Below are 14,711 nucleotides of genomic sequence, written 5' to 3'. Positions count from 1 at the left end.
ATTACTGTGGAATATGTGGCTATGTGGAATTCCTTAAGAGATAATTTAGAACTTGCAGCCCTGTTGCCAGTGAAGGACATCCTTTTTGCCTCAATAACCAGAATTCAGAGGGATTTATTTGTGAGTTCCCCTTTGTCTAGTATTAAGAGCAAAATGCTGAAGAGGTAGAGCAGAGAGTGGCCACTTCCTTAGGGTAACCCAGGTAATCTGGAATAATGCGGGACTTAACTAAGATGGCAGTTGCATTTCCCGTGGTTGGATTGATGCTAAGGACAAAGCTTCCCACTTGCTATGGGAAGATGAGGCTCCAGCAGTTCCTGGTTATCCACAGGATTGGTGAAACCAGAAGCAGCCATGTAAAGTTCCAAAGTTCATCTCACAGTTCTTGTTGTGCTTGGGTGATGTATACCTTGAGAGGGACACAAAAGTTAAAGATAAAATTCCCTTTGACTTTCAATCATGCAATTGTGCCTACAGCTCCTTAAGCCTCAAGTATAGCATGAGGTTTCATTCCAAAAGAGGACTATTGGAGTGAGTTCCAGGGTTTTTGTGCATGGGGTGCAGTCTGGCCATGCAGAGTGACTGGGCCTTGCTGTCTGCGGTTTCTTGTAGTGGGAGTCAGGAACGGAATCCGGAGGGATTTCAGATGTTTTCAGAGACCACTCTGAGGGAACAAATTCTCTAAGAATTAAAGACTAAACTTCTGTACATGTCTTAATGGAATATGCAAAGTGTCACTTCTCCCATTACATCAGTGTAAGCATGGAAATAGTGAGATGAACCAGAAAACAGCTTCTTATGTTATTTCCTGAGAAGTTTGCCAAAGCTTCACAGAGGTTTCAGGCTCTCTGGAGTTTTATGGGCTCCATTGGAGGGGGAGTTTTACAGACCACACCCATTTTATCATAAAATCAAAGAATAAAAAGATTGAACAGCTATTGAGTTGTTTCTGTTATTTCATTTTGTTCAAGAGGGACTTTCCTATAATGAAGCAAACTCCAAAATAATTACATTAATGGAGTGCTTTCTGCCCTCTCAGCAATTCTGTTATTAAATAATGGCCTCCCCTCTACATACTCTAACATCTCTTTGTTGTATGTCCTCTCCCAAGTTCAAGCATCCCAATTAAACATACATTTGTGTTTTTAAGCATCCAAGTTATCCATCTTCTAGCAATGGGGCTAAATTGAAGTTAGGCACTTCCATGAATTTCAAGTTGATAGGACTCAATTTGATGGTTGAGAACATTAGAGGTCTGACCAGAGTGAAACTCAGCTGATTTCTAGTTTGGAACATAGATTTACTTTGATACCATGAGGCTCAAAATATTCTAGTTCAAGACTGGGGCAATTTCTTTGCTGGTGGTTGGAATAACAGCTTCCCACAAGTCTAAAAAGTTTGATTGACTTTTTCTGCAAGCCTTTTCTTTAACAATACCTAGAACAAAAAACCTCACTTTTAGAAGAGGGGATTCCATGTGGGTTAAGGCCAAAGGAAAGGTACATGTGAGCTGGAGCTTTCCTTAGTTCTTGGACAATATTCTGCTTCTATGGAAAGGGATCATAGTGTGCTGCTGGGGAGGACAACTGCTACCCTGACACTACAACTTCACAACAGGATCTCATAGGATGTGGTAGGACTTGTTAATTTTCTTGAGGACATTTGGAAGGAGATATTAAAGCAATGAACATGACAAAAAAAATACATGAGAAGTAAATTTAGTTGAACTTGTTTGAAAATTTTCTGTGGCACAGAAACTCATAAACTAGAAAGGTAACACTGTAGGGCTGACATTCTTCTCCCCCAAAATAATAACCTTGCTCTACTTTCTCCATCTTCAAAAATAAAATGAAATATTATTAAATAAAATAAAATAACTTACACAGGTGAAAAAAGATGCCTTGTCAGATTCTATTAGTGATTCTTGCTAAGGAAAAAGGGAAACAGAAAAAAAATCTCCTCAGAGCTATTCTAGAAATCAGTTTGGTTTAGTTTAGCTCTCAGAGCAAGTCTATTTTCTTCTGCAGTTTGGATGGTCTATCTGTCACTGGTCTCTGCCTTTCAATGTTCTTCTACCTGTAGTTCCTCCTTTATGTGTTCTTTCCGGGGAGGCTTTGCACGACAGAAGTGGCTCAAACACAGTCCTTAGCTCCCCTTTAAGGCACAAACATCACATCCTTTCATCTCTACCCAAGCTGGGAGAGAGCAGCCTTGTTTATGATGGACTGAGAGTTTGTCACTCTCTACCTCCTGCATTTTTATCCAGACCCTTTGACCACATAATACAACTCAGTTCAGAGAGCAAATTAAGTTTTTGAGTGAGCTGAGTAGATGTCACTGAACTCCTGTATGTGTCAAATAAATGAGGTACAATGTTAATTTATCCCTCCAAGGACAAGGGATGCAATTTTAGGATACTTAAGGTTCAGAAATACTCTTAATGTTAAAAGGGAAACAGACAAGAGAGAAAATGTTTCTCATTTGACTGTTTGATATCATAGTTAACAGATGAAGATACAACTACTATAGGGGGGCAAAAAATATCCAAGTGTAGGTTTTTACATCTGTTTGTTTTCCCCTCCAACGAACTAATTTGGCAATGTGGCATTGTTGCTTCTGGTAGGTGATTATCATCTCTTTACTACTTTAAAGACAGACTTCAGTATTTTAGGACTCACTTTTAATCACAGCTTATCAAGAAAAGTTTTGAGAGCAGACTGAGTGCTGTGGTCCACAGGTACTGCAGAATACCTTTTTCACTGCTTCATGCCTGAAGAAGAGGGACAAGTCACCCAGGGATATTAAAATCATCAATATATAAGAACCTGATACCATATCAGCATTCAAGTCAGCACATCCATGTTCTCAAAATAAGAAATGCAGTTGACCTTAATCTTTCTACTACAAGCTCTGCACTTAACTTCAGGAGACACAGAGTATTCAGATTTGAAGTAATTAATTCAGTATCAGTCCTAAAGCAGGCACAGATTTTCCCTGACTTAATTCCCTGTTGAATACAACAACTTAAAATGCAAACAGAAAATCTATAAATAAAAACTGGAGAGAGAGTTGCTTAAGGAAATGTGTGTAAAATAGTGAAATGCCTTAATTATAGCTCGGCAATCTGAAATATATAGAACCTTATTTACAGTAATTCTGCTGGCAGTGCTTGCTTGTTAACTACTCTGGTCACTTAATGGATAACAGTGAATTATTATATACAGTACCAGTAAGTAAAGCAGTGCAATATGAAATAAGTATTTTGTCAAACGGCCACTCATAGAATTTTGGTCTCTCAAATGAAAAATTATACTTACTGAAGTCAGGTGCTCTGAGCTAGTTGCCAAAAATCTGGATATATGTATTAAAAAATAAAGCTCTTGGGAAGCATACCTGTGGTAAACAAATAGGCAGTCGTGAGTTTTTTCCTATGGAGTAAAATGTCTGGGCCACTTTACTGACTTCAAGCTTCTAATTTGCCAAAGCTGTACTGGAGCAGCAGTCTCCATGTGGAACCTTCATTCAAACACTTCATCTTCATTACAGAACAGTCAGCTCTATTCTGCATTATGGAATAGTTGGTGATAAAGGGAATGCAGTTTACAAAACAAATGCCCCTTCTTAAGCTGCACATGCCTGTTGTTTGTCAGTCCTCTACATTACCTCTGGCCATTTTACTGTACAATCCATAAGGAATATGCTGTCAAAAGTATGTCCTTGCTTTAAAAAAAATTCTTTTGCCATTCTTTCTAACATAAGAAGTTCCATTGGCTTGAAAACAATTAATAATAGTGGCAGAAAGAATACATTATATTCTGGTACTGCACAGCAAACTACAGGAATAAATTGTTGCCAGCTTTTTTTTTTTTTTAATATTTTAAAATACATGCAATATTAATTACTTTCCTCGAAGGGGACACTGTTTATCTGCAGCATTTCATCCAACAGGCTTTTTCCATAAGACATTATCAAATTTCCTCTCCAATTGCATTCCATATAGTCACTCTATTTCAATTAGTGTCATATGGTGTGAACATGGTATGTATGAATATGTAGGCCACTTGGGCAGTTTTCCAGTTAAAATCTCTTTACTTGGAAAGAGCAGACAATCTTAAATACACAGTTTGCAATGATATTTTATCACAGAGACTAACAGATCTTATTAGTCTCTGATAGGAAGTGTCTATTGATAAGTTCCTACAGTTACATCCTGTAGAAGGATTGTCTTCTTGTTAAGGCATGGGACAAAGGAGCCATGAGGTCTAGGCTCTAATCAGGAGTTTCCTACAGTCTTCCTGTGTCACCAGGAGCTGTCAGTTATGTCGTGGGTGCTGGTTCTCACCTTGCTAATAGTTGAACAGAATTTATCCACTGGCAGAATTAAAAGACTGCTTTCCAAGGAAAACTGGTGTTACAGTTAGTGTCTTTCCCATAGCAGCTCCTATAAATACAAATAGAGTTGTACTTTACTTAAAATGTGTGTCCTATTCATCAAAATCACATCAATTTCTAAGAAAACTCAGAGCCACCATAAATTGTACATGCCTGTTTTACTTTATTCACCATTACTGTTCTACAGTCAAAGCAAGCATTGTTTTGAGTGTACTGCTTTTGAGTAGAAGTCTTTATTACATCAGAAGTAAACCTAAAGCTCATTGAGTTTTTCAGTGACCTGGATTCCAGCCTTGCTTCTGGATGCCAAGGATCCCCAGTTGGTCATACCCGAGAAGTTCCAAATGAGAAAAGAACTAGTGCATTCATCCTGGCCTGTTGACTACAGTGGGATTATTCTCAGGAATAAGGTCTGCAGGCCTGGAACCCTAGAGATCAGCTACCAGAATCATATTTTTGTGGAGGCTTGTGGTTACTGATTCTAAAAGTGGTGTTTTTCTAATATGAGAGAGATGGTGGTTACCAAGGCTGTGCCTGTGTATAAATGAAGCCTTGTTCTGTTTGTGAATGCTTCACAGTTTTTCTAATGAGAACTTGTTTTTCTCAGTATTTCCTTCTAAGTCTCAGGTTTTTTTAAGGCTGGAGAGACTATTATATTGTCTAGTCTGACAAAACAAGATGTAAAATATTACTGAGCACAATAAATTTTGTTTAAAGTTCACCTTCATGAAGCACATCTGATCTTGACTGGAAACATCATGAGTGAAAATTTCTCTGGACAGTTCCTCCAAGTGTCACCATTGCTCTCTGATTAAAAGCAGTATATTAATTATCTATTAACTAGCCCAGCCTTAACTTTCTAATATTTATTATTCTTCCTTGATATGTGATTTACTTACCTGTCTTCTCTTAGGCTAAATGCAGAGAATAGCCGGGATAGGAGCTTCCAAAGAAAGTCAGCTGGGTTTTGAGGCCATGGGAAGGAGCAATGCAGCTTTTCAATATTTAACACATTTTCTCTAGTCTCTGTGTGGTCCACAATTTGGGGTGAATTCTTTTGCTTGGTGAATAGAGGAACCATTAGTCCAGACAAGGTCCCTTGCCACAGAGAGTCTGTGCATAGCTCAGCACTGGGAGCAGGGCAGTTTCCTGTAGAATTTGCTGTGATAAAGGCAAATGTTGGGTAGAACAGAGGTAATTCTCAACTGCATTCTGAAGTCTATGGAACAAAAGAAATAAATCCCAAAATAAACCAAAATACTTCTAAGTGCGTCTCAGGATCTTGAGCTCTATTGTTATTATCTGAGATGATCCCAAAGTGAAAGGCAGCAAATTCACCTTGCAATATGTTCTTTGGGCAAGTTTTCAAGGGAGCTTATTGTCTTTGTGTTCAAATATTATCTTTGTTTTCTGAAAATTTCTCTTTTTATGCAAATGAGGGGGGCACTTAAATGCCTTTGCTGAAGTTTGAATGTACAAATTAGCGTGTCCCTTTGAAATGTTTGACTAAAAATCTTTGAAGGAAACTCAGACAAAAAAATAAATCTGTCATTTCAAATATGGAAATGAAGAACTTTTTTGGTAGAATATCTAGCAACCGTTGCTACCAATCACTAACGAGTGCAGCTTTAATTCTAATTTCTGTAGGTTTTATCTATGTTGCCAGTAATTTTAAAAACCTGTCTTACAGTAGGATGTATATCAAATGTTTGTTTTCAGTGAATTATTTTTTTTTTCAACTGAGAAACCACCTGAAAAGATTCAAAATTAGGCAAAATTGCAAAATTCTTTTTGCCTTAATCAAAGTTTTCATGCTTTATGTAAGCATAAATATTGAGGTAAAGAAAAATGAAATTCATGTATTCTGAGTGAGTCTCATTTTATATCATTTTCCTCCCCTCCACCCCTGATTATGCAAAAACAAAAAAAAAGACAAAAAACAAAGAACAAGGCCATTCATGTGTATATTTTTAATGATGGGTCTCAGAATGACAAAGAAATTGAAGTAGTAGATCAGTCAACAGTTGAAACACTCAGGCACAGTGGTTTGTAAATTCATCGCTGTGGTATCTTCACTGAAAAACCACTTTATCAGAATCAAATTTATTGCAGTAACTGATTCAGTTCCCACTACCACCTGTCTCTCTCTGTGGTTTTTTTTTTTTTCTATTATTAACAGCTCTTAATCTCCACTGTTCACTAATAAAAATATTTTAATAAGAGATAATACTGTAATCCAAATGCCTATAGGTGCTTGATTCAACTATTTCTGCCTGTGTAATTGCTAGCACTTTGTTCAACCCTTTTTAAAATTGCTATTAAATCTCATTCTCATTTTCTGTATTAATAGAACAAGAATTCATTTTTAGTGTACCCTCCAAGCAGTAATGAGCATTGTTAACGTGTAACAACAATGCCCATGGGGAAAGTTTTCAAAGCTGGCCTAACCTTAAGGTTTTGCTGTTGATGTACTACAGAGTCATCAAGCCAAGAGCTCTTAGAACTAGTCCATTTAGAGGGTTCAGCTGAATATTTCTGCTTAATATATTGGAAGAATTATAAATGGTTTGGGTGGTGACCTAGGGAGAAAGGGGATTTTTTGTTTAATACCTTACAAAGAGAGGGGCAGCATTAAAAACACAGGTACCTCCTGCTTATTTTAAAGTGTATCAAATTGTGCTTTTGTTCTGATGGTTTTGCTTCCTTACAGATTTCCGTAAGAGGTTAATGAGAAAAGATTAACAAAACATGCAATATTGCACATGGGCAGGAGAGATGAAACATAATCATTTAGTCATAAACAAACAATAGGCGTTGTTTTTTAATTGCTTTTTCAGAAGCCCAGTTCTGCCTTCTTGAAGAAGTATTATATATCTTTTTAAATTCAGAATATTATCCTTGTTTATTATGTATAGCAAAAATAAACCTGCCTAAAGCACTAGTGCTTCACTGATTGCAACTGAGTGCGTTGGTCACAATAAAGTAGTCAAGACCCTATAGATAAAAAGTCTTGTATGAGGAGCAGCAAAAGGACGTCCTGGAGCATCAAAATTACCTCCTGGAGTGCTAGAATTTGACATTGAGTCTTTAGGCAAGCTGACAGTGGTGGAAATGGCTTAGCCAGTCTCTGTTTGGGGTAAAAATGAAGAGGTTCAAAACCAGTGTATTACAGGAGTGATACAGAATAACATTATTTTCCTTGCACTTTTTGAGGTCTTGTTATCAGTACTGTGTAGGATATAAGGGTACATTTTAGATGATACTTAAATATTTCTACAGAGAATTATGGATTGTTCTGAAATCTGAAGTCATTAGGGAAGCAGGGGTAGAGATGTTCTTTTGTTGGAATTCAGTTTGTCTATTAAATGAATGCACAAATTATCGTAATTTAGGCATCTTGGTCACACCATCGCCCTACCCTTGGGTAAAAGCTAGAGATCATCATGTCCTGAAACATTGAAGTATGAATAGACAAATTCAATAATGCAAAAGCTCAAAACTAGTGAAAGTTTAAGAAATGTGCTGCCTGTTGTGTATTTCTTTCCTTTTTTTTTTTTTTTTTTTTTTTTTTTTTTTTTTTAAATAGGAGGGTGATATAGGAGCAATCTTACTGGATAAATAGGTTTCAGACCCTTCCAATTTCATAAACACATTTCCTTTTAGAGCTTGATACTGCTTTTTCTGTAGAATAGGTGGTTTGTGTTGCAGACAGAGACTTTTAAGAGAGGACTCTAACAAGGGACCTTTTATAAAATTTTATTTAATGTTTGGTTTTAATTCTCAAAATAAATCAAATTGAGGTGAGATGTTGAATCTGATAACAGGAGGACAGAGGGTTTTAAAAAGCATGAATGAAGGCTTTATGGATTTTCTTCCACCCCTCCTTCCAGGTTACTCCACACCATACTGTGTGTTTTATTCTCTTTGGCTATGTCCACCCCTGAAGTAAGAATAAGGCATACATTTGAAATTTCATATATTCCAAATTTTCACCTGAAAATAAGGCTTTCTTCTGGGCTGTTGCCTAGAAAAATTCATTCGCAGTGCATATTTAGCCTTTTCATTCATTGTCAGAGAGGTGGCTGATGGCAGTACTGTGTGGAGGAAACAACTTCTGGCCATTCCTCACAAGCCACTGGAATGTTAAGTTGTGCAGATCCTTGGACATTGTGTTGTGCATGTATTTCACGTAGTTTACTTCTTGTGATTCCATCTTTGGGTAAAGATTCATTTGGAAAAGTCTTCCCTCCCCCCAGAAATTTCTGTAAAGCTCAGTCCTCAGCAGGCCCTGCATGGCCTGTCAGGAATCTCCAGTTGGCTCAGGACTGCCAAGTGTCCAAACTGATTGTTATTTTCACCCTATTTGACGTGGGATAGACATGTCCTCTGATATCTAATCTACAGATTAGCAGCAAGCTCAAACCTTTCCTGCCTAATGGCCATTTGACTTTCTTTTGTCTTTTTCCCATAGTTGCCTAAATTTGTTTTGTCAGTTTTTCACCAGGGAGCAAAAGAAAAGGAAAAGCTTTCCCTAGATCTCCTCTGTCACCCCCAGAGTTCCATTATGTTTGAGCTGTTCCCTAGTCATGTATCCTATTTCTTTAACAACCATTGCCCCTCTGATATATTAATTTATACATAATGCTGGCTTGGTTTTTATTGAACTGCCTGCTGTAGTTCTTCCCCGAGCTCACAGAGACCTTGTTTCTCTTCTCCCTACAGAATTTGGGCTTCTTTAGAAAGAATGAATGGAAATGAGCTTCAGCTGATAAATACATGCATTTGAATCTGCGACTTATTTGGGGCTGGGTTGTTTTTGATAACTTTATCTGTAATTGATTTGCATCTATTTGGCTTGGACTCGCTGGGGGTAAATGAATAAATAGATGTGAGGAAAAGGCAAAAAAAGAGAGCAAATAAATGAATGGATGATAGGGAGACTAGGCAGAATGGGATGGATTATTGGTGATTAAGAAGTATGGGAAAGTAAGAAGTGATCCAGGTAGAGAAAAGAAATAAAGAGGATTCAAAACTTTAAAATAATGAAGAGCCTGAAAATAGAGTCTGAAAAGAATAGAGTGAAACAGAAACAAGTAAGAACTTGGTGTCTGATTACACTTAAAAGAGCGGTCAGTGGGCTACTCTTAACTGTGTGGAAGGGCTAGAACTGAGCACTACCAACAGGACTTCTTAGACTTGGTCATATTGAAGCCACCCTGTTTTTTCCACATCCAGTTCCACACTTCTGCATGTTATCCCTTGTCATATTGCATCTCAGAAGCTCTGTTAGCACCTGCAGGCAGAGGGTATCTTTGTTCAGTGTTACACATGTACTGCACAGCACAAATCACTCACACAGCACTAGTGTGAGCCCTGGAAAAGGGGCTGGGGCTGAGGAGGGAAAATCCTTGTAAGTCCATTCTTTTCTTAGGCTCCTGACTTGGGAATTCCTCCCTGTCCACAAAGCAGCAGCAATTGTGGCTTCTACTGCTCACCATGTTTATTTTCTCCATATTTTATTAGGAGGTCAGGGGAGCTTCCAGGCACTTTTAGTTTGCCTGCTTTCTAACTGGTTTTGACCTCTGTCCCCTAAAGTCTTGCCGTAGTGCTTAACTTTAAACAGATGACTGTGATTATAAGTATTCACATGTTAATAATAAAATATGTATTTAAAGTGCCTTACTGGTTTAATTTTGAAGAGAAAAACATTTCCACTCTGTTTCTGCATTGCATCTGTCACAGAAAGGGTTCTTAGAATTAACTGGGGCTTCTAATATTCAATGGACAGTACTTTACCATTGATATGTGTATATTTATATTGACTCTAGTGGTACCCCACAACCCAGGTGAGTGTGAACTCCTACAGTAATTACTAAATAAAAGTTCGGCATTCCCTGTCCCAGACACCTTACAGCCTGGGAAAACAGGGAAAACACAGCAAATAAAATAAAGAAACATAAAATGGTAGCACAGAGACCATCACATCCAATAGCATGTGTGTTTCACAGGGGTTAATGCATATGGAAATGCTTTTTTGTTGTGTGTCATGCCAGGAAAGGAAGGATTGTCCAGCAGGTCAGGCAAACCATGGGGATTTGCTTCTGTTCCCTGTTTTGAATCCCTGGACACACAGGGAAGCTGGGACACTTCTTGTGGTGATGTCTCTTGTTCATCCCTGGAGGAATGAGTCACAAAAGCCAAGATGACAATTCATGTCTCGAAACATACATGTGCTAAATAAAAAAAAACCCCACCCATTGGAAGGAAAACATATCATCTGCTATAGGAGAGGTTTTGGGAAGATTATTTATTGATTGATGATTTCTCTCCTGTCTTCCCCCCCACCCCAATTTTGTTTGTTTGTTCTGTTTTTCCAGCAGTTGTATGCTGCCCAACTTGCTGCGATGCAAGTGTCTCCGGGAGGAAAGATTCCTGGCATTCCCCAGGGGAACCTTGGTGCTGCCGTGTCCCCTACCAGCATCCACACAGACAAGAGCACAAACAGCCCTCCACCCAAAAGCAAGGTACTGTACCAGGCCTGTGCCTCCCAGCTGCAGGAAGCTTTGTTCCCAGTGTGTCTCCCTGAAAATGGGAGCAAAATTCTCCCTGAAATGTTGCAAAACAGCTAGGGAGAATTTAGCTAAGGAATGCAGGGAGAAAGCAGTCCTATTTAGGTGACAGTAAGAGCTTGATAAAAATATATGTCCTTCCTTTTTGCTAGTGCCCTCTAGCATGCTGTCCATGTCCTTTATCATGTCAGGAGACATTCCTTGAATTGACAGTAGTGTCTTGTTTTTACCCTAACAGTAAAGCAGCACAGATTAAAAATAACCAGACAAATAAATAATACCATTGTCAGCTCAGTGAGATACATGTTCAAATAATGAAAGACGTGGTTTGAAATCAGTAGCTGCTGTGTTGATGAATCAAGCTCTAGGTTGTCTCTTTTCTCTCTCCTTACTGTAGACTTTCTGACTTCCTGTGGCTTTTCCTTGGCTTGGCCTCTTCTCTTATAGCAAGAAATCACAAAGCTGTGATTGTACTTGATGGTAGATTGTTGGGTTTTGGGTTTTTAAAAAAGTGTTTGGTTACCAAGTTTGTGCATTTTACAAGGGGGGTCTTGTGTGGAGCTGGCAGCTTGTAGATCTCCTACACTTAAAGTCTCGGTGTTGATTTTGCTTCTCCTGTGCAGCAGGAGAATTTCTGAGGAGATCTAAAGGGCACAGTGTGTATTTTGTGGCAGTTGCAGGATTACAAGTCCTGCCATATCTGCTGCTAACATCGAGCATAACCATTTTTTATTGGCAGCTGTCAAGATCAGCTCTGTTCTCCCCTTTGTTTTACTGCTTTTTCATATTTTTAGGTGTTCCAGTGCGTTTGGCTTGCAGTTCCGTAGGAAACAAACAGAACTTATTTTGCAAAGTTGGGGGAGGCAAAAAATAAACTAACAAAGTGGGCCAAAAGGAAAGGAAGGGGGCTCCAAAAGGCTGTAAAATTGTGCAGAGTAAGTCCTGTGCTGCATGCTGTTTTCAATCTGCTGTGTGCCAGTTGGAGGCTCCGAGAGAGCGCGAGAGAAAGAGAAGGGATAATGCTGAGAAATGATAGAGTGGCTGTGACCTCCAAGCTCAGCCTGGAAATCCAAGACATTGATTTCACTTAGCATTCCTGCTGAGAAATCCGGCGGAGTTCAGTTGTAATAAAAGAACAAGATTCTGTTCTAATGGTAATGGCGTATGACAGACATATCACTTTGTCTGTCCTCAGCACCAGAGAGATGGGAATTGGGGAGAGGTCACCTGACCTGCCTGAGCTGTTGTGCAGGTGTTGTTCTGAGCTTTGAACCCCAGCCTGGAAGCACAATTATTTATAATACTAAATGATAAAGAAACCTTTATAGAGCCTACAGTAATTAGAATAAAGCTTACACAGTAGTGCAGTGGCCTGGCTCAGAAAACACATTGGCAAATCGATCACAATGGCAGAAACTGAACCTTATGTGTTGGAACTAAACACCTTCATTTGTGTCTGTGTGGACCCTTCTTTGCTTTTTCAAAGCTTATTTGTGTTCAACAGCTCCAAAAGTTTATTTTCTTTGCTGGTTTGTTTTGGGGTTTTTTTATATTTAATTTTTCTGACTGTCATTGGGGAATATGTCTTGAGTTTTACAGACATTTTTAAAATTTTATTTTATTAAAATCCCGATTAGCAATTTGGTTCCTGAAGTTAGTTTGTGGTGATCTTCCTCATGCTTACTGTACATCAGACCTCCACAGATGAATAGTTAATGCCTTAGAATGGCTTTCAATAGATGCTGTTTACTGAATCTCTATTTTCAGCCCACAGTTTACACTGGCACAGCTTTGGTAATACACTCGAGTGTTTGGAGACAAGGAGACAGCCTTACCTGAGAGTGTGTCAAGCTACTGGCAAACATCTAGGTCACTTCTGAAAAGCTGTGGCTTTTTCTTCTCTTGTGTAGTGTTAAAGTTAGTGTGCTGCTCTTTGCAAGGATTCTTCAAAGTCAGCCTCAGCAGCAGATGGAACAACTGTTGGCTCTAGAAATGCTGAGAAGCATCAGAGGGAGTTTGCCAAGGATCATCCTTTAAATCTAGTAAGACTTGAAAACATCCCTGAAACTCCTCTAAGACCTTGGCAACTCCTGTTTTGGCAGGCCTTTTATCAGTGGCCCTCACCAGTGTTTGAACACTGTGCTGGACAGACTACCCTGGCATCTCCTGTCATCTTGCTCGCCTTTCAGCAGATGTGACCTGGAATAGTCAAATTCACTTCCGAGGGTTCTGTGCTGTAACTTTTAGGAAGCCATGAACTAGAGATGCCATTATGCTGCGCTGCACACATTCTGTCAAGTTTTGGTTAGGAAAACTGAGCTGGTGTCGTACATTCTTCCAAGAAGAAATCCATGCCAGAAAAACTGATTTAAGAAACAGAGCTAGTGGAGCCTGTCCAAAAGAAAAATGCGTGTGTCTTGCGGAAATGGATTTTAACACAGCTTCTTCTTGAGCAGTTTTAAAAACAGCCGGTATGCTAATCATACCATTCAAATTTACCAAGGCCTCCTCCACAACCCTTTTGAAAGGCAACTATCTTTGAAGTTTGCCAAATTGTGCTGGATTTCCAAAGTCTGTCTTAAGCACATTTTGCCTTTGATCATGTAAGTGCCTGCGTGCTGCCCTGTTGGGTGTTCAGGGTGGCTGCAAGTAGGAGAGAACAGGCAGAGGTGTAGATAAGGACTAGGCAGAACAACTTTTCCATCTTGTGATTAATTTCGAGCCTCTTGCTTGTACAGGGCCATGCACAAGATAAAATAAAGCCTGCATTTATCTGAATTGTGACCTTTAGCATGCTAGCAGGACTCTCACCTGATAGCTCCAGTCTTCACTGGCTTCAGATCAGGTGCTTTATACCCTTGCATAAGAACAACAACTTCACCCTCACTTGTAAATGGTCGGGGCCCTGTTCATTCCTGCCTTTGTTTCTTGCTTTTTATGTGGCATGGATAAATATAGCATCTAGTGCCTGCATGCTGCAATGTTCTAGCCCTTTCCATGTAACCTTTCAAGTGCAGTAATTCTGGAGTGAATTTTCAATGTAGCTTGTAAATGTAGCTAAACGATTCCTCGTATTTAATGGAGCACAGTGTATTGTCTGTGGCATCTGCTGTAAAACAGGAGCAATTCAGTGTGAAATGTGACAGCAGAGAATTCCTGGGCACTTCTCTTTTAACCTTGTTGTGACCTCAGCCCTAACCCTACTCACAGTTGTGTCTCCATCAATGACAAGAGCACACAGATTGTCCAAATCAATTTTTTTTTTTTTTTTGTTCTATTCAAATACTTCTGGCAGTGATGCTACCATTTGCTCAGCAGTAGCACCTGGGAGTTGTGACAAGGAGAGGAAATGTGTTTCAGACAAGGCAGGAGCAGCACTAAGCAGCTGGATATACACAGTCAGTTTCTCCTCAGCTACAATATTCAGACAAATATCGATCTGAATCTTTAACTGAAGAGGGTGCTTTAGTTTCACATTATCTGATCACTGAAGTGAACATTTCTGATGGAATTCTCTTTGTGTCACCTATAGGTAACAATTAAATGGCCTCTGAAAGTTTTAGTGCATGTACAGGTTGACCTTTAGATAGCCAAAGTCTCTCCAGAAGAACGTCTTCCATCTTTGAGGAGTGTCTGCTGATGGTTGCTGCCACATGCACCAGCTGTGTCTTACATCCTGGTTATGGTGTGTGAAGGATAGAAAGGGAGCAAGGCGTGCTTGCTCCATTCTCATCCAGGGAAGGTCAGGGA

At 39.2% G+C, this 14,711-nt stretch overlaps 1 protein-coding gene across 1 annotated transcript in view; it reads left to right on the top strand.

Moving 5' to 3' along the window:
* Nucleotides 1-14,711, top strand: part of SOX5 (SRY-box transcription factor 5) — a 289,723-nt gene that overhangs the window by 220,352 nt on the left and 54,660 nt on the right. The window contains exon 9 of the mRNA XM_083859043.1: nucleotides 10,770-10,916. Within this exon, the coding sequence (XP_083715169.1) occupies nucleotides 10,770-10,916 (147 nt within the window). The remainder of the gene's footprint in view (nucleotides 1-10,769; nucleotides 10,917-14,711) is intronic.

This window comes from Zosterops lateralis, assembly GCF_965231275.1.
Source record: "Zosterops lateralis genome assembly, chromosome: 4".
Lineage (NCBI taxonomy): Eukaryota > Metazoa > Chordata > Aves > Passeriformes > Zosteropidae > Zosterops > Zosterops lateralis.
The sequence above is the reverse complement of the archived record's forward strand: the minus strand, read 5'-3'. Positions and strand labels throughout refer to the sequence as shown.